Source organism: Trichophyton verrucosum (genome assembly GCF_000151505.1).
Source record: "Trichophyton verrucosum HKI 0517 chromosome Unknown contig00718_1.f1.exp, whole genome shotgun sequence".
Classification (NCBI taxonomy): Eukaryota; Fungi; Ascomycota; class Eurotiomycetes; order Onygenales; family Arthrodermataceae; genus Trichophyton; species Trichophyton verrucosum.
The window spans coordinates 1-26,558 of NW_003315265.1; the positions used below are offsets into that span (position 1 = coordinate 1).

Consider the following 26,558-nt stretch of genomic DNA (forward strand, 5'->3'; position numbering starts at 1 on the left):
GAGTCTCTACACCTAGTGAAGTCCCGTGATATCAACAGTTCCATGATATACTCCCGGTGTCTTTCTAGTCTACAACTAACACCCAGAATAAAAACTTCACTGCTACTAATAACATCTGCCCTAGACAGCTGACTATGATATCCTGGTTGGCTGCAGGGTTACAGACTTGCTAGAAATCCATTGAATCCACTTGTTTGCATATAAGTTTGGGGTTATCCTATAAGCTCCCTAGCAGCTGCGGCGTAACGGTTGGTAAACCCCTGGATAAGGCTAGCTATTTGAATGGCCAAGGGGCTTTGCAGCCTGGCTATAGAACTAGATTAACTGCTTTTAACAGGCAGCAGACCTAGACTCACCTTTACTTTGCAATGTGCAGAGTCACCAAGGGCAAGGCAAACATGGTGCAGCTACAGCATTGACAAATATCTACTACTAAACGCCAGCAGGTAACCAGCTAGTTATTGATTAAACCAAGTCACACCCTATTTCTAGCTCCAAAACCGCATTAGCCGGTGTGAAGTATGCATATCTATACCCAGTACTGAGATGTCCAAAGCAACAGTAAATAGTAGCAGGGCAGGAAGGTGCTTACCCGGCTCTCCTGAGTGTGCCTATATAAACCTGCTCCTCTTCTAGCCATCGAGATGCGAATTGCAAATCTATAAATCTCTAGCGAATGGGTTCAACGTACGCATGAAATAACACATAAAGCCAACATGAAAGCCTCCTGGGTTATCTGCGCCACTTTCGCTGCTCTCGCTATGGCTTTGCCAAAGACACCCGCTGGCCCTGCCAATCTGCGCCGCCATGTAGGCTGACAGCGCTATAAACCCTTTGAATCCATTCTGCTAACGTAGTTCATGGTATAGGGAGAGAGCTGCAGCCGTTTTTGTTTTTCTGATTTGGAATGTGACCCGCCTAACTGGGGTTGCTTCCGATGCGAGGTACGTGGGTTGTTGATAGCATAGCCTTCCTTTTGGCTACAGGAATCACTAACAAGCTGGCCGTCGAGCAGATGAACAGATGCGTTTATTAATGCGCACCCGGGGCGAAATGATATGCTAGACGAGCTTAGGGGTATTTCGGCCATGTTTTATTGACGGGTGGTTAACCAATATTCGGACTGGGCATCGAGGCGACCCTATTCTCTTGCTCTCTGAATAAAAAAACTCCGTCATATTTAGGCAAATCCAAACCTATTAATGAAACCCATCACATGCTGTGATCTATTGCGTCCAGCTCCGTATATTCGAATGGGTGAATATGTTAGTATTCTCGAAAGATGTCGTCAATCTTCCTTGGGCAACGACTTGGACAACTCCAAACTGGGGGACGGCACAGGAGTACCAACATCAAGAGGAGAACTTTGTTTTTAAATTGTGTGCAAAATTGAAACTGAAGCCAGCATCAAGCAGCGGCCCACGACGGGCCGGGCCGGGACACAATGACAGATGGTAGACCATCCCATCCCTTTCAGCATCAACCTGTACTCTCACGATCGGTTGATTCGCCTAGCCCATCATCCACTGTCAAGGGAGATTGTTTTTGATGTAGATAATATGGAACAAAGAGGCAAGAAGAAGTTGAGTGTAAATGTATATTCATTGAGATTGCTGCTCATCTTTGCTGTCGTATTTCGGCTATCGACATGCCGGTCTTGGCCTTGCGCGTAAGCGTATAAAAAGTAGTAATAAAGGCATATGTATACATCCCATCTTCATGTCTCTTTTCAACACCAAACACCAATCAAACACCGAACAATCCGAAAAGGTGAAGAAAAAAGGTAAAAGTACAAGGGAGAAGGTAAGTGCAGGAGATGATGTCAGGATATGCAGCCCGTCTGGAGAGTTCCAAAAATACAGAAGATAATCGAATATCCGCTAAATGCACAATGTGGAATGGGGAAAAAAAATTATATACAGGGGGTCGAGGTAAGTGGTATAAAGGAGAAAATGCGGTGGGAAATCGAGGGTTTGGGTATCATTTAGGAGAAGAAGTATTGGCTTTCTTTGAGGCGACGGACGTCGAATTCACCCTTCTTGGGGACTTCACGGAAGGTCAAGGGCAGCCAGACCCAAACAGAAGCAGCTTGGGCTTTTGACTTTTTCTTCGGCTTCGTGGATAATTCTGCATCCGCCTCGCATTCCTGGGGTCCTTTGACTTCAGGGATTTCCGGTACCGCGTCAACTGGAGATGAGCTACTCTCCGCTGTCATTGCGTCCTCGAGTGCCTTCTGCTCTTCTGGAGGAGGAACGTGGCCCATACCAGCAACACCAAGAGATTGAACAGACACCAGGGTATCATCCGCCCCCTCAGTCGCGGCAAAGAGGCTTCCAGGAGTGGTCATATTTCGACCCTGCTCTTGCTCAGCAGGATCTTCTGACTTGAGCAGTTCAATGCGTTTGTACTCTTCCAAAAGCTCGTAAACTTTATCCTGCTTTCCTGATCGCCCCTTGGCCGCACGGAGAGCTTTGATCTTCTTGGCCAGTGGGGTGTTTGGCCGGACTTGAGCAAGGTAGAGGTTGTTCGAGTATCTTGCATTAAATTCCGCAGCCAATCTACCGACAATATCATCTGAATGCATGCGAACGAATGCATCGCGCAGAACACGGTTCATCTTGTCAATATCTCCTGCGTGAGTCCAGAAGGAGTCGTGAACAGCAGAAAAGGTAAGGCCGAGCTCGTCACATTTGATAGCAGATAGCATCATGTGTGTGGCATCCAGAGAGTGGATGAAGTTCGGCGGGAATGCCTGCAGTTGCTTTCGACGGTTGACTTCATTTGCTCCACGAATGTCTTTAATCGTGCAGAGTTGCAAACTAGTTGGAATCTGACGCGCTTTCGCTTCCCTGTACGGCTGAACAACTGGGAGTTTCAGGGGTGTGGTCCAGATAACAGAGTTATTGAACTTCAATTTCTTCGACAAATCGGTTTTCGAAGGTGAGTCAAGCTCTTTACGGATCTCCTCGATTTGACTGGGGTTAAGAGAGCGGGTAACTCGGTTGGCGCAGTCTCCTAGCCAGAACTGGATATCGTGTGCACCGCTAAACATGGAATTCAAAGCTGAGAAGATTGCTCTGGAAACGTGAACTGCACATTTGGAAATTTCGTCGGATTCCGCGAGCTCTGGGTAATGATCTTCAATTTGCCGTCGAACTTGCCTGGTGGCGCCAATAAAGGTGACTCCGTAAACGTTTGTCATGACGGTTTGTTTCACAACCTTCCGAGTAATCTTGCCATCCATCAGCTTTGCAATAGGATCCCCAGCTTTGGCGTCACTAGCAATTGAAGCTTTGACATGCTCAGCAACTGCAGTGTAGATATCTGAAGGACGGTCACCAGGTTCGAGGTTCACTTGACGAGCACCGATTGCATCACCACCAAGTGCCGCATAGTGCTGCAGACCGTTGCAAGAACCATCTTGGTGTACTGGAAGGTGAGAAACGTATTGTGTTGGATCAGGTAGACTAAGAGCGTTCTTCAGTTCTACACATGCAGCCAAGCACTGGAATGGATCGGCAGCCTGTAGCCACCATCGTTTCCCCTTCAGTCCGTTGTTGGCAGAATCCAGAATATCGTCGACGTGGTCAATGGCGAATTGTTCTCTTTCTTGAAAGCTTGCCTTGTCGAATCCAAAGACGTTCGAAAGATGGATTCTTAGCCATCTTAGACCGCTTTCGCCAAGTACTCGTCCCTCACTAAATAGAAGCAGGCCACGGCAATTGTCTGCTCCCATTTGGTTGAAGTATGGAGGAAGAGGGTACGCTCGTCCACGGAAATCCATGTTATGAGGGAGGTAGAACGATTCATTGAGGTATGCTCGCGCAATCTCCATTTGGAAATTCAAGTAGCAACGCTGAGAATGGTTACCCATCTTTTTGTTGTCTGCACGAGTCTTTGCGCGGTAGTAAGCCTTCACAGCCTCGTGATCATCCGCATCCGGCTTTTCCAGCTCCGCAAGGTTGAGATTGGCAGCAACAATGTTGGCGACCTCCTCTCCAGAGTTCCAAGCCTCGAGCATCACATCGAAAACCGGACGGTTGATTTTCCAGCCTGTCTTTCCTAGGATAGTTAGACCCTTATAAAGCTCATCCAGGTCCCCTCGATCCGAAGCGGCTTGTAGATATTGGCTTTGAGCATCATCATGTCGAGTACGAACAACTTGTGTCGGCTGGGTCAAAAATCCACCTTGATTGTTTGATACCCATGGTCGTGGAGTTGAAACCATCGGAAGATGTTTCGCTAGTAGATTTCCAGACGGCTCCTTTCGTAACCTTTCGACCACCTTTTCGTGAAGCTGAACATACCCGACATTATGCCCTTTTTGCAATTGGTAAACGTGTTGAAATGCAGGCTCCTTTGCATACGTGACCTTTTCGGTTACAGGGTCTTTGTGAGAGGTAGGTATTTCGGCTGTAGAAAATAGCATCGAGGATAAAAGAGCACCGATTTTGATTTCGGTAGAAGCAGGCCAATGCACAGGGGGCTGGTCCTTAGTGTGCTTCTGCATGTAAGATCTGAACTTTCCCGTCGAATTGTATACTTTCATTTGTCGGAATGTCTTGTTGAGATAGTAAACCTCATTTTCGCTTTGAGCCTCCTCGACAGCTGACCGACGGGTGGTTTCGATGATGTATTCGTCCTTTACAGCACGGCCAATGTTGGTAAACAGAGAGCTCAGCTTAATGCCTTTGTCCATTCCGGAGCTTCCAATGGATCCTAGAACGGACAGGATGGTGACTGCGGCAAGCTTGCTTGGACCGATGGCCAGTAGAAATGGGATGTATTCGCAACGTTCGCTTTCCTCTGGAGTCAGTTTCTTTTTCGACTCCGATCGTTTAGCCAGCTCCAATTCTTCTTTGATTTTACCGAGGACACCCTGATACCATTCATACATGAATGCATTCAGTTTGGCTTCCACTTGACGCCTTTGTCCGATGACTCCCTCGCTCTCTTTTCTCCAACGCTCAATGGCTGATGTTAGAGAGTCTCTCTCGAGCTGTTCTTGTCTCAGACGCTTCCTATTCTGCTCCCTTTCTTCAGGTGTTCGGCCCCAGAGCTTCTTTGGGGTGAATTCGGTTGAGGGGTTAAACAGTGAGAGAGATTCTCTCAGGGACTCGAGGCCCAATCCCTTTTGATCGGTGTTGAGGATTTCATTCGGTGGCAGAACGGATTCGTCGGTGACTTTAGGTTTCAAATCTAGTTCCATATCTGGGCCAGCCAAATCGGGCTCAACATTGCCTGCAGAAGATTCCGATACATGGAAGCAGATCTATCAAATTGAATTAGCGTTTGCCACATATGTTTTTGGCCATAAATTATCTGACTTATCACCTACCTCGGAAAGCAAACCAAGTTCTGATTCGGGTAAGATTGATGATTGAAGAATGTCCTCGTGGATGCCTCTTGATACCGCAGACTGCCAGTATCTCCGGACCGTTCTTTCGCGTTTTGGGCCAGCTAGCATCCTCAAACTCATACGCAGCATCCACGCAAGGGTGATGGCATCAGGCTTAACCGATAGCAGGCCCATATCAACCTCATACCACCTTTGTGCATACCATACAAGATCAGGCTGTCGATTGACAATCATGTATGTTATCATGGACCGTAGATACTTGTTGTGTAGATCGAGCAACTCTGGGGATTCCTGGGGGTATGCGGCAGCAAGACGACGAAGCAGGAGGCTAGCACGCTTAAACATCCCAGCCGATAAGCTGACATCCAAATTGATAAGCATTTCATCGAGGTCACCACCAATGCTTTTTATCTTTCTTAGAGATGTCGGTTTCGAGGATAGAAGGGGATTGAGGATGATCACAGATGAAGCGTCTCGATCGACCGGATCGGACGGGTCTGATAGAGGAGGTCGAGAAGTGAACTGAGGGGGTAGCGTATCCGGTTCTTTGACTGGTTTGTACGTATCCAAGCCTTCAAACGGGATGTAGGTAGAATGATGGTCATCCATGGCTCCCCATCTCACCGTTGCGAGAGAACGGGAGGTCAGCTGAACGATAGTCGAGGCCGCATTTTGCTTCGCAATCGGGCGAATTGGACCGCATTTTGTTGTCAACTGAGATCGTAAAAGTGCCGGGCATAGCCAAGGTAGCACGAGAGGCTCATGAGCTTGTCGTAGCCTGTAGAGGGCATGTTTTCTGTGGGCTACGCGGGAGAGCATGGCTGAGATGAGGGCGGAGGAGTGAATTAGAAAGGACACAATTAATTGTAATAATAATCAAACAAGTAAATAAACAACATCAGGTTTATCAATTAATAAAACAACAATAGAATAGAAAGAAACGAAAGGAGTTTTTGGCCGCATCCAACCCCTTGAAGCTCGCTCGAAGAACTCGAAGAAGTCGGAATCGAAAACTCGATAAGATCATAAAACTTTTTGACGTGGAAAAATTTCGTTCCTGATTCACGTGACATGCAGGTCAGCAGTTGCGCTAGTCTCGATACGGAATATCACCAAGTGACTTCGGGGCGGAGAAACTAAGGTCCGCATATAAATTTCCAGAGGCCGCCGCAAGTACGATCCATGAGATGAATTACGGGCTATGAAAGATCAAAAATGTAGACGGACGACGAGGCGATAGGTGTTGACATTTTTCCTATAAGATAGCTAGGTCATGGCTATATCACCGTCATCGTCACCATCATTTTCGGCCTGAGGCTTTCCTCCCTTTTTATGGCTACTGCTTGCTCTCCGTATCTGCTGCCTCCTCTTCATTGCCCAGCCAGTCATCTCAGGCCTGGTAGGGTCGACTCTGGGAGCGCTCATGCTATCCAAGTAATCGTCTGCTGTGATAGCCGACTGCAGCTGAACAGGCTCTTCAAGGCCTTCATTAAACATATACTGGTCATATTTATCCCATGATTCTTGGTCCTATATTAGAGTAGAGATCAGCAGTTGTCGACGGACAGACGGAAGCCGGAAGCATGCATACGTTTTCATCTATCCATCTGTATTTCTCCCACTTCTCGTCTTGGAAGAGCTTGAGAAGTAGCTCATTGTTTCCAACTGCCCTGGCGCCTTCTGTCTCTGCAGACTTAACCTTCATGTCGATTGCTCGAGCTTCCATGGCAGCATTTCGCGAAGTTGAATCCTCATCCATATCCTTCTTAGCCTTGGCCATCGCCTTGCTTTTCACAGATACTTCATCATATGCATCAATATGATGTAACTGCGGTCGAAGCTGCACTACTGCTTCCAGCGGTGCAAGATGTAGTTCATCTAGAGCACCAATTAGTTAACTGTCGCATATAGACAGAAAGAGAATACTTACTATCTCTAAAAGCCCCCAGCATGTAAACTGGATCTCCATCAACTGGCTTTTTTATCCTTCCTCCCAAGACCTGTGTAGTCATCTTGACACCCGCCTTTCTATCCTCGTCGTCCATATCCATATAAACATTCACATCATCCGCCCCTGTACCCTCTGTTTTGAACTTCCCTATACCACCACCGTTCACATTAAATCCACCCGCCATACCATGGGAGCCATTCTCTTGCGTAATTCTACTCTTGGCCAGCGCATTACCGTACCGTAGACCCTTGGCCTCATCGTAGTTCACCTGAGTGTCAATCGGTATATCTAGTTCCACCAGGCCGGTCTTGGGCTTAAGTCTGAATTCTAAGGGTTTTTGGCCGATGGAGTCGTTGTATGGTTGGTCGGCGGGGCGGTCAGGGTATTGAAGTAGTAATCGGCGGATTTGAGAGTCAGTTATGAATATGTCGTACGATGCAGTTATAGGATCATCGTCTTCCTGGGTATCCGCTGCTTCAGTCAAATGGTTGTTAGCTATGCTGTCTGACTCAAGCGGGACGCTTAATTGTTCGCCATGACTTACGGGGCATTATGAAGTAATAGGTACAAGCAGTTATCTCGGTATACAGTCCTAGGCTCCGGCAGCTACAGGAAGGAAAATGCGCTGCGATCTTGGTGTTGGACTGTTTGCCATATTTTCGACGTTTTTTTTTATTCTTTATCGGCGTCGGCAAGAAGCTTATCAGGAGGGATGCATAAATTCATGCCAAGACTTCAGTTAGACGCGCGCTTCAACTCAAAAGGCCCGGCATCTTTTTCATGTAGGCACTTTGGTTTCTAGGTTCTCAAATGTTCTGAGGCGATGGCATACTCAAAGGAGAAAATGGAAGATGTGATACGAATCCAAAGACCCAAGTCGATCTCTTTTAACTTCAATAATATAAGTAAAAATACCTAAAACAAACCACAAACCAATCAACCATGAAGCATAGCAAAACAATAGGACAAGGAAACCAGTAACTCCTGCTAGACCTTAATCTCAAATAGCTCGACTCAAGCACGCTCACAGGGTGAGATTAGCGGATGAAACGGGTGGGAAAATGACTGTCAAAATAATCAAACAAGATGTAGCTGTCTAGATAGAGCAGATAGAATGAACTAGGATATCTAAGGGGGCATAAACGGGATATTATAGCGTTATATATATACGAGCGAGATTATCGCTGAGGGCCTGTGGGGTGGTTTTCGAAGAGGTCTTCAAGGTATGCGCTTGGTGCGCGGCCCTGTGGAGGTGACGAGAGGTTTACACTGCTTGTAGATGGATGAGTTTGTTCATATCTCCGCGCGTTAGGTGATAGAGCAGGCGAGTCTGGAGGCGTTGGTCCTGTTGACCTTGTTCGTGAGTAACCTTGTGATTGGGGACCAAGAGGAGCAAGGCCAATTGAGGAAGGGCTGTGTTGAAGACCTGCTCCCGAGCCAGGAGTGGCCCCGCTAGCGGCATAATAGCCTGCCGGGAGATATCCTGAGGCTCTATTACCGGCGGCATGCAAATTGCTCGCTCCAGCAGTCGGGGAGAAGAAAAGACTGGAGTTGGGCGGTTGGCTTTTGCGGTGAATAGCAGAGTGTCGGTTGCTAGACGTATTTCCGCTGTGGAGTTTCTCAAGGGACATGGAGCCACCTCTGGATTGGCGGTAGGCCTTGCTCTTGCGCTTGGCCGGGTTGAGAAGGGCAGCCGCCGCATCTGTTTGGTGTGCGGTGGCAGCACGGCGGACAGAGCGGTTGATTGACCATGCTACGAGCGCACGCCATGCAAACACAGCGACAAAAATGAGTCCAAGCCCGGCTCCCACGCCAATGAAAACAGTTCCTTCCGGCAGGTTGGAATGCTGCAGGTACGGAGCATTCTTTTTAGGCGGGATCGTAGCCGTGGGGATTTGAGGAATACCCGTAAGCGTGGGCAGAGAGAAACCCGGCCCACTGTCCGAATCAGAATTGCTGGGAAGGGAAATGGAAGTACTTGATTGTGATTCTTTTGTCGTTGATGGCTCACTTTCGGTGCTACTGCCGAGTGTTGGTAGGTTCACGGTCTCACCAGGCTTTTTGTCGTCCGTATTCGCGGGAGGGGAAGGTTTCGGTGCATTATCAGTGTTGTCCGGTTTATTATCATCATTTGGTTTATTTTCAGTCGGCGCAGGGGCCGGGTTCGACGCAGGTGTATTGGGGGGGTTATCTGTCTTTGCCGGAGGAGGTGGTGGTGCGTTATTGGGTTGTTGCGCGGGGTTATTGCCCGGCGCTGGATTCTTGTTATCCTGAGCCATCGTATGGCCTGCAAAAAGAGCGAGGCATATGAATAGAAAGCATAGGAGGAGTGTCGAGCGAGAGACTTTGCCTCCTGAGAGCCTCATGTTGGCGGTTGTTCGGACTGGTTGAGCAAAAAGATCAAGTCCGGGTTAGCGAGCGTCTATACCAGTTCCTATGGCGAGCCCCAAGTATAATAGACGTGAAGCGAGTGAAAAGAGCCTGGATTATCATGTTTAGTCTCCTGTTGCTGGGCCAGTGACGGCTTTATTTACTCACTTATTAAAGGGGGTGGTTAGCGGAGACGAAGCAGTCGAGCTGCCATGTCAAGGCGCGAGATAGACGGGAGGCAGCGGACGAGAGGCAGCCGGAGCGCCAGAAACGAGCGATCAGACGGTGGATATCAGTGTCTATAGCCGACAGGTGGTGCTTCTTCGACGATGGTGCTTTTGCGGCTCGCTGTCTTGTCTCTGATGTTTGCCGCTGCAAGTTTGATTTGAAGTCGCAGAGACAACAGCCCAAAAGGGAAAAGCGCGCCAAGACTGGTGTATATAAAAGGAACGGGAAGTTCAAGTGAAGATGATATATTAAGTAGCTGGATAGATGGACAAGACGTGCTGCATAAACAAGTATACTGATGAAGATACAGAGGCAAGAGAGATGACAATGTACGAATGAGATGACCCAAGAAAAACGAAACCAACCCCGAGCTCTAAGCGTGAGATACTACTGCTTATTGCTGTTTCTTGCCAGCAGCGCCAGCAGGCCCATTCTCCTTATCAAAAGACGCGTACGAGACCTGTAGACTGTTCAAGGCAGAAAGGCCTACATAGAGAATAGTACCTAGGATGACAGTGGTGATCAAGCCCATGAAAAGACCTACTCGCGTTAGAGGGTAAATAGAATTATTTATAGAGAGGTCTCAGTCCTTACCTGGGCTTAGGAACTGGTAGTCGGTGAATAAAGAGCCCTTCTTCTTGTTCTTGGGCTTATCGTCGTGCGAAGATCGACCCTGGAACTCCCGTTTGAAGGTGAGGGGGTTCTGGAGAGTGCTACCACCCATCTCGAAGTGGCCAATATCGGCATCGGCGATTGGCTCAGTTCCCCGTGGAGTAGTTGTGTATAGGACGGTATAGTTGGAGGACGGAAGCAGGTCGATCAAGGTCGCAAGGAATCCATCTATATCCAGTGGTTAGAATATACCTGTTAAAGTACCGCCGTACAGTGTTGTTGGGACAGACCATTTTCAACGAGCTGGCTCGACCTGCTGATGTCTGTCGGTAGAGCAGGAAATTCAACCATTATAACCTGTGGTCGGTGCTTGTATCCTGATGGAAGGACTAATGAAAGTCAGTTGGTATTCCATGCAGGTAGCAGCCCGGGAGAAAGCAAGGCATCACCACCTACCGTCACCGTTAACCACGATCGTCTCGGCCTTGCACTCCTTCTCTAGCTGCTTTTGTAGTGATGCAGCATCGAACCCGCCAACCACTTCACTGACGGAAAAGCTCGACTTGATAAGATCATCCTGCTGCAATACTCGTTCTCGTAGTCGCGGAGCTGATCTCCGGTTGCTGAAGTCTAGGATATGCACGCCGGGCTGGGAGACTAGAATATAAAAGTCCGAGGGACATGAAGAGAGCTCCGTCGAGACTGACGAAAGCAGAGACCTCCCGGATTGGAGTTGGGATGACTGTGTTTTGAAGCTGGAAGAAGTATATATGTTAGCCGCAGCTACTTTATGGCTTGCCTGTTTCGAATGCTTACCTGTTGGTCGAGAAGAGGAAGAACGGAGATGTGTCTCTGAATGCATCAACAGAGGAGATGATGGCGCCGAGGGCCAGGAGCCCGCACGTCTTTAGCTGCATCGTGATGGGTTGGCTATCGTATCTGGTGGTGCAGGTCGATTCAGTTTCACGATCCCAACTGCGTCCTTTGAACGAGCAGTTCGGGCCATGGAACGGTCACGTGATTCGATGTAGCTGAGGAGAGGTTACAATGCCGCATTTGGGTATTCAACAACGAAATGGATTGATAGTGAATGTAGCTAATAATGGTGTATACAGCTAGAAATACACATACAATGAGCTTGGGGATCGTGGGTGAAGTGGTTGAGCAGTTATGTGCATAAGAAAAGGAGCAATTGTATTATCTTCAAAGCTAGGATATGTAGGTACAGTTTTTGAGATGTGGTTCGATAATTAGTGACGTCCATTGACATACATCAGTATGGTAACTAGACAAAACAGCAGCTATAACGTGTGTATTGATACTTCAGTATGAGGTGCTTTTGCCGATATTCAATATAGTCGATGCTCAGAACTGCTAGATAAATAAATATATTTGAAAAAAGCGTATTTATCAAGGATCAACCATCATTAGAGCAAGAAGCTACATATGCTTGAGTCTTTTCTCCAGCTTTAGTTGAAAATGATTCCGCAGTATCTTTTCTCATGTTGTCCATAATATATCGCTGTATAAATAGAACTATTATGAGAAATAATAATAACTGCAAGAGGAGTAGAAAGAAGATGCCAAGCTTTACGTCAAGCGCCAAGACCGAGATAAAAAATGCGAGTTTAAATAAAATAAATTCAACTCTAGACTTCGACAGACAACAATAGCTATTATTTCTGGTATGAGACAACTCCATGCTTGATTAACTGCTCAGACAAGCTAATTGACACAGCTATATTTATACAAAATACATAAAAATGCGCCCGCCGACCAAGAAACGAAAAATTGCGGCCCCCGCACAGCCGGAGGAAATATCATTCAACCCAGATTCCCGCGCAGAGTTTCTGACCGGATTTCACAAACGAAAAGTACAGCGCGCAAAAAAGGCCCAGGAGGCTGCAGAAAGAAGAGCAAAGGAGGAGCGGAGAGAGACCCGGAAGAAGGTGGGATAGTGATTTACTTCCAATTGGTCATGAACCAAAGCTAATGCTAATGGTTGAGCTTAGATCCGACAAGAACGAAAGGCAGAATTCGAAGAAGCGTTGAAGCGGCATAGAGCTGAGATGGAGGCGCTGAATGGATTCCCTGCCACGGGGGAAGAGTCTGGGTCTGGCTCGGAGCAAGGCGGAGATGATGACGAGGAAGAAGAATGGGGCGGAATCGTCGAACCGCCGCCTGTGGACTACGAGGCTGAATATATTGATGAAGATAAATATACGACCGTTACGGTAGAGGAAATTGAAGCTACCAGGGAGGGGCTGGTGCCGAGGAGAGAACTAAACGAGAAGAAAGATGATGAAGATGAAGGTTCAGGAGACGAAGAGGAAGAGGAAGAGGAAGATGGAGCCAAAGAGAAGGACGACGGAATGTCGAAGAAGAAGAAGATATGGACGAAGGATAACCCGAATAAAGATGTGAAGAAGAAACGGAAGCGGAAGCGGGATTTTAAGTATGAGAGTCCGCTGGAGAGGAAGCTGAATAGGGCTAAGGAGCGTGGGAGGAAGAAGAAGCAGGCCGAGGCAAGGAAGGCTAAGAAAGGGTGATGTATACCGCCTTTGGATAGGGATTATAGAATATAGAGAACGAATGTACTTGAATTGTTGATGCACAGTTATGTACTCTGGTAAAGGGGATATATGATGACACTCCAGCAGAAAGGGCGGTGAAAAACGCACTGGAACGAAGCAAGACTAAAAGACATAGTGATGGAAGACGGAATTAAAGAGTATTTTCCATGGATGTTGTAGAATGGTGACAAGAGGAGGAAAGAGGGCAAAAGGGACTCTCGTGACAGAGGTTTAATTTTTATCTTGTGCATTCTAAAGCTTTAGACATCGCTGATAGACCGCTCCAGCTCCTTGAGCTCCTCCTTGACGGCAGCGTACTGCTTCGACATCTCCTCGTACTTGGTCTCCCATTGCTCGCGTGTGGCCTCGAGAGCTTGGACTTTGCGTTCGAAGTGTCCGGCCTTGACGTCCGTTTGGCGTAGCCTGCAACAAGAATTAGCATACATATGCCTCATATACAGGCAACTATGGAGAGAGAGGTGTGAACGCACTTCTCGTTGGTTTCTCTGAGGGTCTTGTCGGTCTGCTCGGCCTCTTCCTCCATAAGCTGTATACGGCGCTGCAGGGCCTCATTCTGTGAACTGTCTTGAGCCGCCTCGCTCGCTTTGGTCTTGGCCTCCTTGAGGGTGACTTCGAGAGTCTCTACCCGCTGCTCAAGCAGCTGGTTCCGGTGGGTGAGAGAGGTTACCTCTTGTTCTTTGGCTAGGTTTTCTTGCTCTAACTCTTTGATGCGGGCCTTTTGTTCTTCGATCTTTGACAGGCCGTCGTCGATCTCCTGACGCATGTTCTCGATTTTCTGCCATGGGAGGTCATGGTTAGCATGGGTATCGTGGTGCAATGACGAAGGGGCTCTGTTGGTGGATGACGGGGGTCTTTCGGGGTGTTCTTTTTCTCCCCAGGCGAGACTGGTGCCCCGCGGCAGCGGGAGGCAGGCAGTAAACATACCCGCTTGATGCCGTCCATGGTGGGCTGGTGTGGGCTGTATTGGCTGCTAGTGCGGGCCTGGAATGGGTGTCCTTCGAGGTCTGTCTGCGGATGTTAAGTATCTGGGCAAGAATATGGCTGCCTGCGTCTGCTGCTGAGGTGGAAGTAGATGATGCTTGATACTCGTGGAAAAGGAGCAAAGGAGCTTTGGGGGAGGCTTACGTAAGTGGAAGTGGGTATGTCACGTGAGACATGTTTCTCCCTGGCGCGGTTGCCGGGGCGACGGGGCGGAGGGAAAACAAGGCAAGGCGATGGCGAGACTGAGGGCGAGACAGCAGCCGGCAGAGGACGACAAGCAAAGCAGACGACAGGACCAAGATGACGAGCGGCGACCACGCGACGACGAGTACTGCTGGTTGAGATACTGATTAAAGCGATATATAGAGACAGACAGACAGAGAGAGACGACACGGCTGGAGAGATGTTGTCTATCAGAGGACAGGGCCAGGAGAACCTGGTGAACGCGCACCAGACGGCTGCGGCCTCAAAGCCGTTGAACCAGGGAATGCGACATCTCCTGCCAAAGACGCCGGGCAAGCTGCCCCCGAAAACGCCGTTTAGACTCCCTCTTCACGATGAAAACAGACCACTTACGTTCGGGAAGGGGTTGGGCGCTGGGATAGGGAAAAGCGTGGTGCTCAAGGGACAGGATGAGAATGCGGCTTTGCAGGGCAAGGGGAAAGGTGCGGAGAAGAAGGCGTTGGCTACTCCGGCGGGTGAGTGAAGCAGCTATCGACCGTACCTGAATATGTGCTGTGTTGGGATAAGATAGCTAATGTGGCTTAAGGCATGACGCGGGCGCCGCTGGGGATGAAGACGACTAATGCAAAGGCACGGGCATTCCAGACTCCGGCCCCTACCATGCCGATAGGGACGATCAAGCAAAGAAGTGCCAAACGAGGGTCGACTCGCAAGGTCAAGAAGGCCGCACCACTGCCTGAACAGGCCGCACAGGAGAAAACCGTGACCGTGGAGGAGGAAGAGGAGCCTGAGAGGGAGATTGAATACATGCCTCCAAAGCCAAAGCGTGAGTCAATTTGGTCTGGTATGGTTTACAGAATGCTAATTTGAGCATGAAATAGCCCTTCCTGACGACGATGGATATATTACCTACGACACGACCTTCCCACACTTCAAAGGAAACAACTTCGCCCGCGGATGGGAGAAGCTCTATGAAGACACCTCTGTGGGTGAGGATGGATTGACAGCCAAGCAGCGAGAAGAGAAAGAGCTCGATGATGCATATAACAAGCACATCGAAGAATTGATTCAAGCGCAGATTGACAGCATTGGCACTCTTGAGCTAGAAGGAGAAGGAGACGACGCCAAAGCGGAAGCAGAGGAGTCTAGACCTGTCAGCCGAGCCACCACCAAGTCCCAGCGGTCAGAGAGAACAGTGTCTACCCTCCGATCAAAGAGTGCTGCACAGGCTCTGGCCCTGGACCCAAAGGAAAGTGTACGGACTAGGAGTTCGGCTAGACTGGCTGCAAAGGCTGCTGCAAAAGCTGCTACTGCAACCACGACGACAACAACGAAACAGAAAAAGACTACCGAGCCAACTAACCCATCTTCCATGCGCCATACAGCCGCGGTAGCCAGCTCAAGGAGCACTCTGGGCTACTCCAAGGGTCGTGAGGCATTGGCAGCTCTAAGAGAAGTGACTGACCAACCCAAGAGCAGCTCCAAGACGAACAGGTCAACAAACAATGCCGGCGGACAGGAGAATGAAACAGACCACCTCTCACCAGAGTTGTACATGCAGCTCTATGGCCCCCCTGCGTTTGGCACTGAGATGTGGTCCCGGTGTAAGATTGCCGGCTACTTTGACGATGAGGTCAAGACGACCGAAGAGCTTTTGGGTATAGACAGCACCAACGTTGACGATGCCTTTGTGGAGGACGAGGAGAGTGCTAATTTCCAGCTTCTCATCTAAACCAACTCCTTTTATCTTTTTTCTTACCTATCTTATTTCTCTATCTCTTCTGGAAGGGGGTCAGGGGGGTACAAGGGGGGAAGGGCGCCAGGGCATCGTATCTTTCTGACACTGTGTATTATCTTTATAGTATTCGTTTTTTGTTATTTTGCACGGAATAAATAGCTCCTACTACTGCAGCCAGTTCTCAAACCAGTTCTACACCCCTGGCCGGTCCAATCTCTCCAGGCTCCATCTGCTTCATCTGCCTGAAGAATATCAAGGGTCTCCCGGTGGAGTTGCCCTGCCGCTGCTTAAGTGCTGTTAAGTCCCTATATAAGTTTGCTGCCTGCCCTAGCTAGCGCTTTTGCCCCCTGAAACGTCAAGCTCCGAGCGCTGCATGTGCTGGCCCGCCAAGCGCCCACCCATCGCACGAACGAACTAACAGTCCATCTTCACCACCTTCAACTTTCCCCCCTTGCAAAGCGAGCAACACCCTCTGCCTCCCGCTGCCGGCTGTATCGACCGTCTCGCTCTGCTCAGACAGGCACCGCATCTACCAATTGCACCTGAGCTCGCTGTCTTGTCTCTCCCCGGCCGTCGGTGCAGTTCTTACACTGTCTTTCGCCCAAAACCCAGCCAGCACCTTGCCAGCTACCCTCCTCGCTCACCATGGCGAAGAAGTCGGTCAACCAGGAACCGGCCCCCTCAACCACCGCCGTCACTGCTGAAGGATTCGAGTTCGTCGAGACCCCAGCTGCCTCGTGCGTGAGCCCGAATGCTGAGCCCTGCGGCGTCCGGACGACAGAGGTACGTCGTTTGTTTACTCTGTTCTAACCAGCTTTTGTGCTTTTCTGTTGGGCATCCCTCCATATACGTGGACTCAAGGGACCCTCAACCAACATGTTTGATTTTTTATTTTTTATTTATTTTTACCTGGTCGTCAATGCTGATATAGACGATTTACTATAGTATCCCGCGATCAAAAATGCGCCTTTACCAGCCGACGCTGCTGGCTCAGACTCGTTCTCCAACACTCTGCTCATCTCCCTGCTGGTGCTGATACCTGCATACCTTGCCCGCCAGGTCTCCGGTGGACTATGGACAACCCTGTTCCTCGCCATTTTCACCACCATCCCGATCCTGATGGCCTACTGGACCGTTGCGTCTACCATCTCTCCACGAAAGAATGAAAAGGCCAAGTATCCCGGCCGCCCTGTCGAGTACTACCTGAACTTCCTGAGCGAGCATGACCGTGCCAAGTACCATGGCAAGTCCAAGATTCCCATGGAGACCTTCCATGAGATGTATTTTGACGGACAGGTGGACTTCAAGGGTGATGCGCTGGAGATGCTGGAGTACAGACATGACTGGGCCCAGTTCAAGTTCACCTGGAGCTTGTACAAGTATTTCTTGACTGGAATGATGCCTGAGGTTATCATGCATACCCGAAGCCAGGGTGAGTGGGGATCATCCATTTTTCTTTTACATATCCTTACCTTTACAAGCTCAATGCTAACAGCTACCTAGATGAGGAGCAAGTTCGTGGACACTATGACCGTGGTGATGATTTCTACGGCTGGTTCTTGGGTCCACGCATGATCTACACCTCTGGCATAATCAGCAACATCAATGAGGAAGAGACCCTCGAGCAGCTGCAGGACAACAAGCTCGCTGTCGTCTGTGAGAAGATCGGCCTTAAACCCGGAGACACCATGCTCGACCTTGGCTGCGGCTGGGGCACTCTCGCCAAGTACGCTTCCGTCCACTACGGCGCCCATGTCACTGGTATTACTCTGGGCCGCAACCAGACTGCCTGGGGCAACAACGGCCTTCGCAAGGCTGGCATTGAAGAGTCTCAATCCCGCATTCTGTGCATGGACTACCGTGACGCTCCCAGCGTGCCCGGCGGATACAAGAAGATCACCTGTCTTGAGATGGCCGAGCACGTCGGTGTCCGCCACTTCTCTACTTTCCTGCGACAGGTGTACGACATGCTTGACGATGACGGTGTTTTCTTCCTCCAGATTGCTGGCCTACGTAAGTCCTGGCAATACGAGGATCTAATTTGGGGTCTGTTCATGAACAAGTACATTTTCCCCGGTGCTGACGCAAGCACACCACTTGGCTTCGTCACCGAGCGCCTTGAGGGAGCTGGCTTCGAGATCAAGGGCATTGACACCGTTGGCGTACACTACTCTGCCACCCTCTGGAGATGGTACAGGAACTGGATGGCCAACAGGGAGAAGGTCGAGGCCAAGTACGGCAAGCGATGGTTCCGCGTAAGTTTCTCCCCCTAAACTCTAACGTATAAATAGCGTATAGCTAACGTTAAACAGATCTGGGAATACTTCCTTGCCTACTCTACCATCACTTCCCGTCAAGGAGGTGCTACCTGCTGGCAAATCACCATGGTCAAGAACATCAACTCTACTCACCGCATTGAGGGTGTTCCGACCCAGTTCGGCCTTGCTGGCGCCCGCGAGGCCAGCATCCAGAATGTTGGTGGTGGAAAGCTGCTGACCGCCGTCGTCGAGAAGGAGTAAGCAAAGAGTGCTGCACGTACGGAGTACATACATTTCAATATCACGGTTGAACCGTCTTTCGACGTGGATAATGGGGTATGGATCATGGAGGTGCAAACAAAATACAAGTTACGCAAAACGACGAAGGTGAGAAAAAAAGAAAAGAAAAAAAAGGGTGCTATGGCAAGCCTGGGACAGCAAAATAGGGGGAGGTAGCTTCACGCGGGTTTCCTTGTTTGTCTTTGGTCTGGCCACTTAGATAAATACACAACTAGTTACGTATGTAGTCGACGGTTTAATCATAATGAGACTCTGTTCCTTTCTGCCTTTCTATTCTCGTTGCTCGTTTCTGTAGTTAGTTGACTTGACCCTATATCAGTTGCTTGTCGACAAAAATATAAAATCAAATAAATCCTGCCCATCGGCCGCTTCGAACCGATGCCTCTCTTGCATGCCCGTCAACGCTCAACCTCCCAAAACGTCGTCGCAATGGCCAAAAAAAAATTGATAGCTTCTCTTTGATTGAGCGTGTCATCCTTAGTGCAGGGGCCATGCTAATCTTCTCTGTATCGTTACTATGACCAAATGCCCGAAGGCATAGGAAAGGAAGCCGACTTGCTATTTAAGGTGGTGTTTTGTGACTAATGGAGTATCTTGATTGGTTGACCTGCTTAACTTAGGTAAGCTGTGCTTATGTCATACAGGAAGGGAATATCTTTTTTGCGGCGCCCTGTCGGATATGGAACAATAATAATCCGAGTATTGATGACTAAGCGGGTAGTAGCCGAAGCCGAGGTAAAGCGCCGAAAAGGGCAAGAACGACCTCATTTTGCTTCAAATCTTTAAGTCGACGTCATGACAGTTTTTTGTTAACATGAGAAAAACAACCTCAGACTACCGTCGATGAGATGAAGAAGCAGACTGTACTGGTTGGTGGTGAAGATACCGACGCTGATGCAAGTGTTGAGGCTGCAGATACAGGCCGATACGGCGGCGTTACGCTAACTAGTTAAGCCCGAAGCCTCTCCACTGCGGAGAGCGGGCTGGGTGTTATATCTCTGAAGTTCCCCAGCTTTTCGTCCTCCATCCCTCTCCCCTCGCTACGGACAAGACAAGATACCAGCAGCACCGCCAGCAGCACCCTCTACAGCCATGCCTTATCCCTCCCCTTATCCTCCAATTGACATCCCGGTCGTCGATCTGTGGAAGTTCCTCTTTGAAAACGAGAAGCGCGAGTTCCCGGATGACAAAGGTAAGCAACCACCCGGCTTTATCCCCCGGAGAGCTCTCCCCAGTCTAACAGCCAGTAGTTATCTACCAGGATGCAGACACCCTGCGGTCATACACCTATGCCGAAATAAAGTCCACAGCCATCACGTTCGGAACAGGTCTCAGGGCTTCGTTCGATTGGAAGAAGGGTGATGTGCTGGCTCTCTTTGCACCGAACGACATCGACATCCCACCGGTGCTATGGGGTACGCATTGGGCTGGTGGTGTAGTTACACCAGCTAATCCAGCATATACAGCTGACGAGCTTGCCTTCCAGCTCAAGAAGACCCGTGCGCGTTTCTTGGTAACGCATATGTCCTGTCTTGATGTTGCTGTGAAAGCAGCGGCAAAGGTTGGGCTACCGGATGACTGCATTGTGCTGCTGGGCACGGAGCGGCATCCGACTTTGAAGTATAAGCACTTCTCCTCCGTGCGCAACTTGTCCGGTGCAACAAGGTATCGTAGGGCGCGCATTGATCCAAAGAAGGACCTTGCGTTCTTGGTCTTCTCATCTGGAACAACCGGTGTGCCGAAGGGTGTTATGTTGAGCCACTATAACATAGTGTCAAACATTCTCCAGCTTAAAGCGGGTGAGGAAGGCAATCTCACCTGCAATGGTGGGCCGGATGGCAAGGGAGACCGCATGCTGGCTTTTCTCCCTTTCTTTCACGTTTATGGTAATGAACTACCCCTTATCCGTGCAACGGTGATCTGCATCAACCTTGCTGACCTTCCCCAGGATTGACATGCTTGATCCATGCCTCGATGTACTCTGGCTACCATCTATACGTCATGCCTAAATTCGACATTGAACGATGGTGCGCCCATGTACAGAACTACCGCATCACGTTCTCGTATGTCGTACCTCCGGTCATCCTACTACTGGCCAAACATCCAGCAGTCTCGAAATACGACCTTTCATCGCTTCGAATGATGAACTCTGGTGCCGCACCACTCACATCCGAACTTCTAGAAGCCATGCACAGCCGTATCAAGATCGGAGCCAAGCAAGGGTATGGCCTCAGTGAATGCAGTCCGACAACCCACACCTTGTCTTGGAAGGACTGGCACCGAAAGGTTGGCTCGGTCGGCAAGCTTCTCCCAAACATGGAGGTGAAATACATGACCAACTCTGAAGACGGATCGGAACCTGTAGAGGTGCCAGCCGGACAGACGGGAGAAGTTTATCTCCGCGGACCCAATGTATTTTCAGGATACCTTGATAACCCCACGGCAACAGCTGGTTGTCTTTCTGCTGACGGCTGGTTCTGCACCGGTGATGTGGGCCATCAGGACGAAGAAGGAAACCTGTACATCACCGATCGTGTCAAAGAATTGATTAAATACAAGGGTTTCCAGGTTGCGCCCGCAGAACTTGAAGGATATCTAGCCTCACATCCAGATGTGGATGATGCAGCCGTCATTGGTATCGAAAGCGAGCAGCACGGAAGCGAGGTGCCCCGTGCATACATCGTTCTCAAGCCCGGCGTTCAGAGGGGGGACAAGACGGCTGAAAACATAGCTAGCTGGCTAGCTGGCAAGGTGGCACCATACAAACGACTTAGAGGAGGAGTCATATTCATCGATTCCATACCCAAGAGTCAAAGCGGGAAGATTCTCAGACGTGTTCTGAAAGACATGATCAAGAAGGAAAACAGCAAGGCCAAGGCTAAGTTATAAGACATCCTACGCCCATCTATCTGGATGCCTTGTTATTGCGTTTGTTTTTGATATTTGGCATTTAGCATTGCTTTCTCCATTTTCTTGCAGTTACAATCACACCCTTCCCTCCCGTCTATGGAGACGGTTTTTGGAGATATGTGAGTATATACAAGATCGGAGTCATTACGATTGCCGTCAGGCATGGAATGTCTCAGTCGCTACCGACATATTGATACAATAGAAAGACGTGCTTTTTGAACCTTCTCCATTATTTCATTACGCATTCGCATTTCGTGCCATTGAAACTGACCGCCCCTATCAGCTACTAACATAGCTGCAGTAACTATCCGATATCAAATACCCCATGACCTCTATTCTTAGACGCAGCATTCCGGATCCACCGTTTTATCAACTATAGCCAGTGGAAAGCTTGGCTGGGGGTTTTTATCATCGCAACATCATGACTATATTCGTCAGTTCCACCTTCTACACTCTTGCAGAACCTCTATCACTGAGTGGCGATATCCATTTTCGGCAGGCTGCTTTAACTAGTGATATGATCCACTTGGCTTGGGCTGTGAATTTCCCAGTCACTGGAGCAGTGAAGCAGCCAGTCAGTGAAATCGAGCTATTAGCAGCTCTCAGAGGAAGGATATAAATACCTCCAGCCTGCCTGAAGTTTTTCTTCCCCTTCTTCTTTCTCTTCATCCTTCTATTTCGTTCCTTTCCTCGGTATCCTCATCACATTAAGTTGAAGGATGATTCTCTCCTTTTCTATTTACGATAATACCCCATATATCGCAGCATAGGTCTAATAATGCTATAGCTGAAGGGCCTGGAATCTCTCCAGGAATATCACACCTTTAGCTCTAGGTAGCTCAGGTGTGGTTAAGTCAAGCCAGCGATGAGAATTCCATGGTGTGTCTCTTAAAAAAGGGAGACCCCTTTGTCACTCGACGAGGAAGGACGCGACCTAAAGTATGTGCTTTACCTACTCATTCGCCAGTCGACTATATTAACAGAGAAGTAGATGCCGCCATCAAACATAAGCTACGAATTACACGACCAACTTTGGTCAGCTTCGCTAGCAGTGGCGGGTGTCTACTTGAAAGACGGCGTATTCATATCTACATCCTCCACAATGGGGCCCCTGTGCAAGTCGATGTTAATATTATTGACGATAACTATATATGCGTTTACTTATTTCCAAAGGATCTCTTGATTAAATGGAATCGACTTCCCAAATTTCCACGTGAATCTGATTTAATTATCGTCCAGGAACCTCGGCTTTTATCATCACGACAAAATAACCAGGTTGCTGGATACTCCACAAACGCTCGATTAGTGACATTGGTATACTATCAGTATAATGGAAAGGTATATATTTCCAAACCTTTTCCCAGGAAAAGTAATGGCATATATTGCGGAGCAAAGAAAATTTAAATTCTCATCCCTGATGCTGGTATTATGGTACTATTTCATGGTAAGGAATTTTTCCAGTTAGCTAACGTTGTACCAAGCTGACACTCCTTTGCAACAGGGTTTCAATCAATAGCAGATGAAATACCATGAGTATATTTCCTGGAAGCTACTTGTGAAGGTATCCAGGAAGTTTCTATACCTATTTGTTTATATATCCACTGCCATTTGTTCGAATTGGGTCCTTAACGTAAAACCTACCACGCACAGAGTGAATCTGATTTGAGGCTACAATATATGGGCCTCAAGTTTCCATCGTGAGCAGGGAAGAGCTTAAAGAGGTCATACTGGATATGAGCTCAGATATCCAGGAGTTTTCGACGCAAGACGATGGTTGGACCCTGCGCATAAACATGAACTCAAAGTGATAGCCTGGCGGGAGTTCTCCTGATGAAGGAGATTCGTCCAACCAGTTCATGACATGGCCCAACGCGCATGCAGGACCGATTGTTCCGATGAAGCACGGAAGGGGGAACTTGGTCCTGCATTTTCGGCATGTATGCCATTAGAGTGTGTCCGGTGGGCTATAATTAATCAGCAGCTCAGGCATGGAAAGTAAGTAACTAGTCACTCCATGATGCTATTTGCGCACTTCTAACTCTAGCATAAGGTTCCCATTAGAAACTGGCTCGACATAATTGGACTCTCGAGAAGTTGCACCAACACGTTGCATCAGAGAAGTTGTTATCTTCTAGAACTACCGTGGAGCCAGCTGTCAATGTGGTCTGCGTATGAAACTATATCCACACTTCTTGACGCAAGTTTGTTCTTCTATGGGCCAAGCGATCTACCCATTTCAACGTCTCAGTATGGGCTCTGAGAAACGTTATCCTTCCTACCAATAGTGTAGGCTCGCTCTTTTGATTAAATGGTATACTTCGATTAGTGTTAAGGTCACAATTGTCATTTTTGGAGATCTATCCGTGATTACCCACATATTACGGAGTAATTGCAAATCTATATCCCGTGGGAAATATTGGGCGCTAACCCTATCTAACAGCAATGCCATACAAGATAGTGGCTCTGCCCCTTGCCCCGAAACCTATACCATATCCTTTAGGAACGATCTGCATTATCTAGCAGAGCCTTCATTGAAAGCAGCACTAAGGGATTTTCTTACGCCAAACTACGTTGGACTATCACACCGATACCATGGGATAGCGGAATAATACCTGATTGCAGTCGACGTCTTTGTGCGGCGTTGATAGGCGTCCGTCAGGCTATAAAACAACGAGCAAGTGTCTATGCGGGGCAGGTGTCCTTGTATGTATACACTGTCAATTACCCGAGAGAATTTTGTGAGACAGAATACCCAGCCGAATGTTATTGGTCTCGGCGAAGCTGCGAATACCTGAGAGATGGCAAGGTTGAATTTCCCGCACTGACTATCAAGCCGCCAGGCATAGTTATTTTAGTTGGTGATCCTCTATAACTAGCTACAGCCAGACATTAGTTTGTATATCCAGCAAAGCGACGCGATCAACCAGAGCCAAGTTTCGCTATTTTCACAGAGCATGCATCTAGCCTCTAAACCGTTATTGAGCTTCCTGCACCATGGAATCATACGAGATATTTTATGGGGTCTGACAGTGGGACCTTGACTGCCTCCGAAACATTATTATGAGGCCTCTTGGTTTCCTTGCTTTTTGTGCTACCTTTGCAACGATTGCATTATTAATCCGGAGAGCCATTTTGATACCCGCTTTTATTGACGGCCGTAACCTCACGGACCTACTGGCCGATGGACATGATACCCGATAACCAATCAAGATTTCACTGGCCGAGTGATGCATGCATTTTGTCATTTGAGGAGCCTTACCTTCCACCTATTTGATTGACAAGCACACTAACTATCCCCACGTCAAAGGTCGAAGGGGTTTTTTGAACCAGCACCGTTCTGGTAGACATGCCGACCTTAATAAGCCTTAAATCATTTGAAGATCAGCGGTTACAGTTTTGACCAGCCCCTAGTGTCCTTGGATTAATCATGCGCATACATTATGGTCTCGGCAATCGCTATCTAGTTCCGGTGGTCGCGTCAACTAAGTTAACTAACTAGCGAGTTAGTTGACCAGTTAGTTAAATGAACTCGGTTCAACGGAGAAATTTCGACTTCACGGTCTCACTACCCGCTATTCAGTGTTTTGCAAAATCTGGCAGCGTTGCAACTTTGGGTCTGCAGAAGCAAAAGGGTATAAATATCTCTTCCATTTGCTGTTACTTGGTTGATCTGGATCGAGTGCATGAGATTTCAGCTTTTCAGATAGTGCCGTCTTCTTCCCTTGCCTGCTCTATGCTTGTTATCTTCAGTCAGTATGCGACAATCAAATACTACCAATATCCGTATCAAATTCCGCCATTCAGCGAATAGCCAGCGCACAATTGTGCAATCCCGGACGAAGAGGCTGATTATTTGAATACATGACGGGCTATTTCATAAGCTTCGATGTCGAAGATACCCTGGGATATTGCAAAATCAGATCTACGCTATTCGTTGTCGGTTCGTCGGCTAATGCGGCTGCGTCATAGCCGATGAGGCACATAACATCAAGAACAGGATATCACAACGCCGTCTTCTGTGATCAAGCATGGGGTACGACCACCGCAAAGAGACCAATACACATTGAAGAGCAGCTTAGCTCTTCGTTCTTGCGGAGTCCCTCCGGCCTCTAGGCGTATCCTGGGCAAATAATGCTTCTGTCAGCCGAATGTACTTCATCCATCTCCTGCTAGGCGCAAGGATTATCTGCCTCTCATTTTCCATAACCGACCTCACCAATGCAGACGAATACAAATGTTTCTGGAGTTCGGTTTTCCTCCTGTCGGGGGGAAGGAGGGGCCGCCTGAAGGGATTGCATGGAGGAACAAGATCAATAGACCAGCCATCCAAAGACTCACCGCCATCGGGCCGGGCAAGAGAAGAAACAAACACATCATGACTAGTGACTTTGATCGAATTGGCAGCATCAAGCAGTACACCCCTCCGTCCGCAGAGGAATTGAAGAAGTGCGGCTGCGAAATTGGATATGATCAAGAAGGAATCAAGCACTGGGATTCTAAATGATGCTCTAAATGATGCTCCCGGACTGGGAAAGACCGTCCAAGCACTCGGCCCTCTCTACTTTTCGGTCATACAGCGAAAGGCCGACTTACAGCCTCCAATTCCTGGCCTGATGCAAGACTGGAGACGGGGAATAAGGTCAACTTCGGAGCATAGGATATCATTGGAATGCTCAACGATATAAAGTCATAGTTTTCCACCGGATCATTCATGCAGACAACATATCTTTTCCTGGTGGCGATTTTCTCCTTGGATTTCTGGATACGGGCCCCTTCGATCTTCCTGAAGATTGAATGGCTTGACTGTTGCCTCGCTTGCTCCCCTGCACCAGTGGATGCGTTCAGATATTACACAAACCCCTCGTGGAATCACTGGCATCGGCGAAAGTCACGGCTCATGGTATCCGCCACTGAGCCTTGAACATAGCCACCACCGCTGGTTTAACATCGCCAATTTTTATCACTCACATGATAGGGGCTGGTTCCAGAACAACGCTGCCATCGTACTGTCTACGGGTTGGCTGCCGAGATGTCACTCGGCTTACCGTTCTAGCCGCAGAACGCCATCCTTTGG

The 26,558-nt window shown here is 48.6% G+C and overlaps 11 protein-coding genes across 11 annotated transcripts; 5 read left to right on the plus strand and 6 right to left on the minus strand.

The window, feature by feature from the left end:
* Nucleotides 1-1,984: 1,984 nt before the first annotated feature.
* TRV_06503 (mitochondrial DNA-directed RNA polymerase, putative) lies at nt 1,985-5,968 on the minus strand (the record flags this gene model as incomplete). The annotated part of the gene is made up of 2 exons (XM_003019413.1): nt 1,985-5,272; nt 5,339-5,968. 2 exons carry the CDS (start codon nt 5,966-5,968, stop codon nt 1,985-1,987), a joined length of 3,918 nt encoding a protein of 1,305 aa, XP_003019459.1.
* A 657-nt stretch (nt 5,969-6,625) lies between these two features.
* Nucleotides 6,626-7,861, minus strand: TRV_06504 (uncharacterized protein; the record flags this gene model as incomplete). Its single annotated transcript, XM_003019414.1, has 4 exons — nt 6,626-6,889; nt 6,951-7,237; nt 7,290-7,805; nt 7,855-7,861. 4 exons carry the CDS (start codon nt 7,859-7,861, stop codon nt 6,626-6,628), a joined length of 1,074 nt encoding a protein of 357 aa, XP_003019460.1.
* Nucleotides 7,862-8,488: 627 nt separating this feature from the next.
* On the minus strand, nt 8,489-9,676 carry TRV_06505 (uncharacterized protein; the record flags this gene model as incomplete). The annotated part of the gene is made up of 1 exon (XM_003019415.1): nt 8,489-9,676. One exon carries the CDS (start codon nt 9,674-9,676, stop codon nt 8,489-8,491), a length of 1,188 nt encoding a protein of 395 aa, XP_003019461.1.
* Nucleotides 9,677-10,302: 626 nt separating this feature from the next.
* On the minus strand, nt 10,303-11,382 carry TRV_06506 (uncharacterized protein; the record flags this gene model as incomplete). The annotated part of the gene is made up of 4 exons (XM_003019416.1): nt 10,303-10,448; nt 10,503-10,748; nt 10,793-10,909; nt 10,977-11,382. 4 exons carry the CDS (start codon nt 11,380-11,382, stop codon nt 10,303-10,305), a joined length of 915 nt encoding a protein of 304 aa, XP_003019462.1.
* A 901-nt stretch (nt 11,383-12,283) lies between these two features.
* Nucleotides 12,284-13,069, plus strand: TRV_06507 (protein required for cell viability Rrp17, putative; the record flags this gene model as incomplete). Its single annotated transcript, XM_003019417.1, has 2 exons — nt 12,284-12,469; nt 12,533-13,069. 2 exons carry the CDS (start codon nt 12,284-12,286, stop codon nt 13,067-13,069), a joined length of 723 nt encoding a protein of 240 aa, XP_003019463.1.
* Nucleotides 13,070-13,353: 284 nt separating this feature from the next.
* On the minus strand, nt 13,354-14,036 carry TRV_06508 (uncharacterized protein; the record flags this gene model as incomplete). Its single annotated transcript, XM_003019418.1, has 2 exons — nt 13,354-13,516; nt 13,585-14,036. The coding sequence occupies 2 exons, from the start codon at nt 14,034-14,036 to the stop codon at nt 13,354-13,356; spliced, it is 615 nt and encodes a 204-aa protein (XP_003019464.1).
* A 462-nt stretch (nt 14,037-14,498) lies between these two features.
* On the plus strand, nt 14,499-16,010 carry TRV_06509 (uncharacterized protein; the record flags this gene model as incomplete). The annotated part of the gene is made up of 3 exons (XM_003019419.1): nt 14,499-14,793; nt 14,949-15,122; nt 15,160-16,010. The coding sequence occupies 3 exons, from the start codon at nt 14,499-14,501 to the stop codon at nt 16,008-16,010; spliced, it is 1,320 nt and encodes a 439-aa protein (XP_003019465.1).
* A 651-nt stretch (nt 16,011-16,661) lies between these two features.
* Nucleotides 16,662-18,535, plus strand: TRV_06510 (uncharacterized protein; the record flags this gene model as incomplete). The annotated part of the gene is made up of 4 exons (XM_003019420.1): nt 16,662-16,799; nt 16,962-17,448; nt 17,520-18,271; nt 18,308-18,535. 4 exons carry the CDS (start codon nt 16,662-16,664, stop codon nt 18,533-18,535), a joined length of 1,605 nt encoding a protein of 534 aa, XP_003019466.1.
* A 1,131-nt stretch (nt 18,536-19,666) lies between these two features.
* Nucleotides 19,667-20,528, plus strand: TRV_06511 (uncharacterized protein; the record flags this gene model as incomplete). Its single annotated transcript, XM_003019421.1, has 2 exons — nt 19,667-19,766; nt 19,825-20,528. 2 exons carry the CDS (start codon nt 19,667-19,669, stop codon nt 20,526-20,528), a joined length of 804 nt encoding a protein of 267 aa, XP_003019467.1.
* Nucleotides 20,529-20,716: 188 nt separating this feature from the next.
* Nucleotides 20,717-21,463, plus strand: TRV_06512 (uncharacterized protein; the record flags this gene model as incomplete). The annotated part of the gene is made up of 1 exon (XM_003019422.1): nt 20,717-21,463. The coding sequence occupies one exon, from the start codon at nt 20,717-20,719 to the stop codon at nt 21,461-21,463; it is 747 nt and encodes a 248-aa protein (XP_003019468.1).
* Nucleotides 21,464-25,559: 4,096 nt separating this feature from the next.
* On the minus strand, nt 25,560-26,287 carry TRV_06513 (uncharacterized protein; the record flags this gene model as incomplete). Its single annotated transcript, XM_003019423.1, has 2 exons — nt 25,560-26,042; nt 26,078-26,287. Coding segments are annotated over 2 exons (693 nt in total), but the record flags the coding sequence as incomplete, so codon positions are not given.
* Nucleotides 26,288-26,558: the final 271 nt, after the last annotated feature.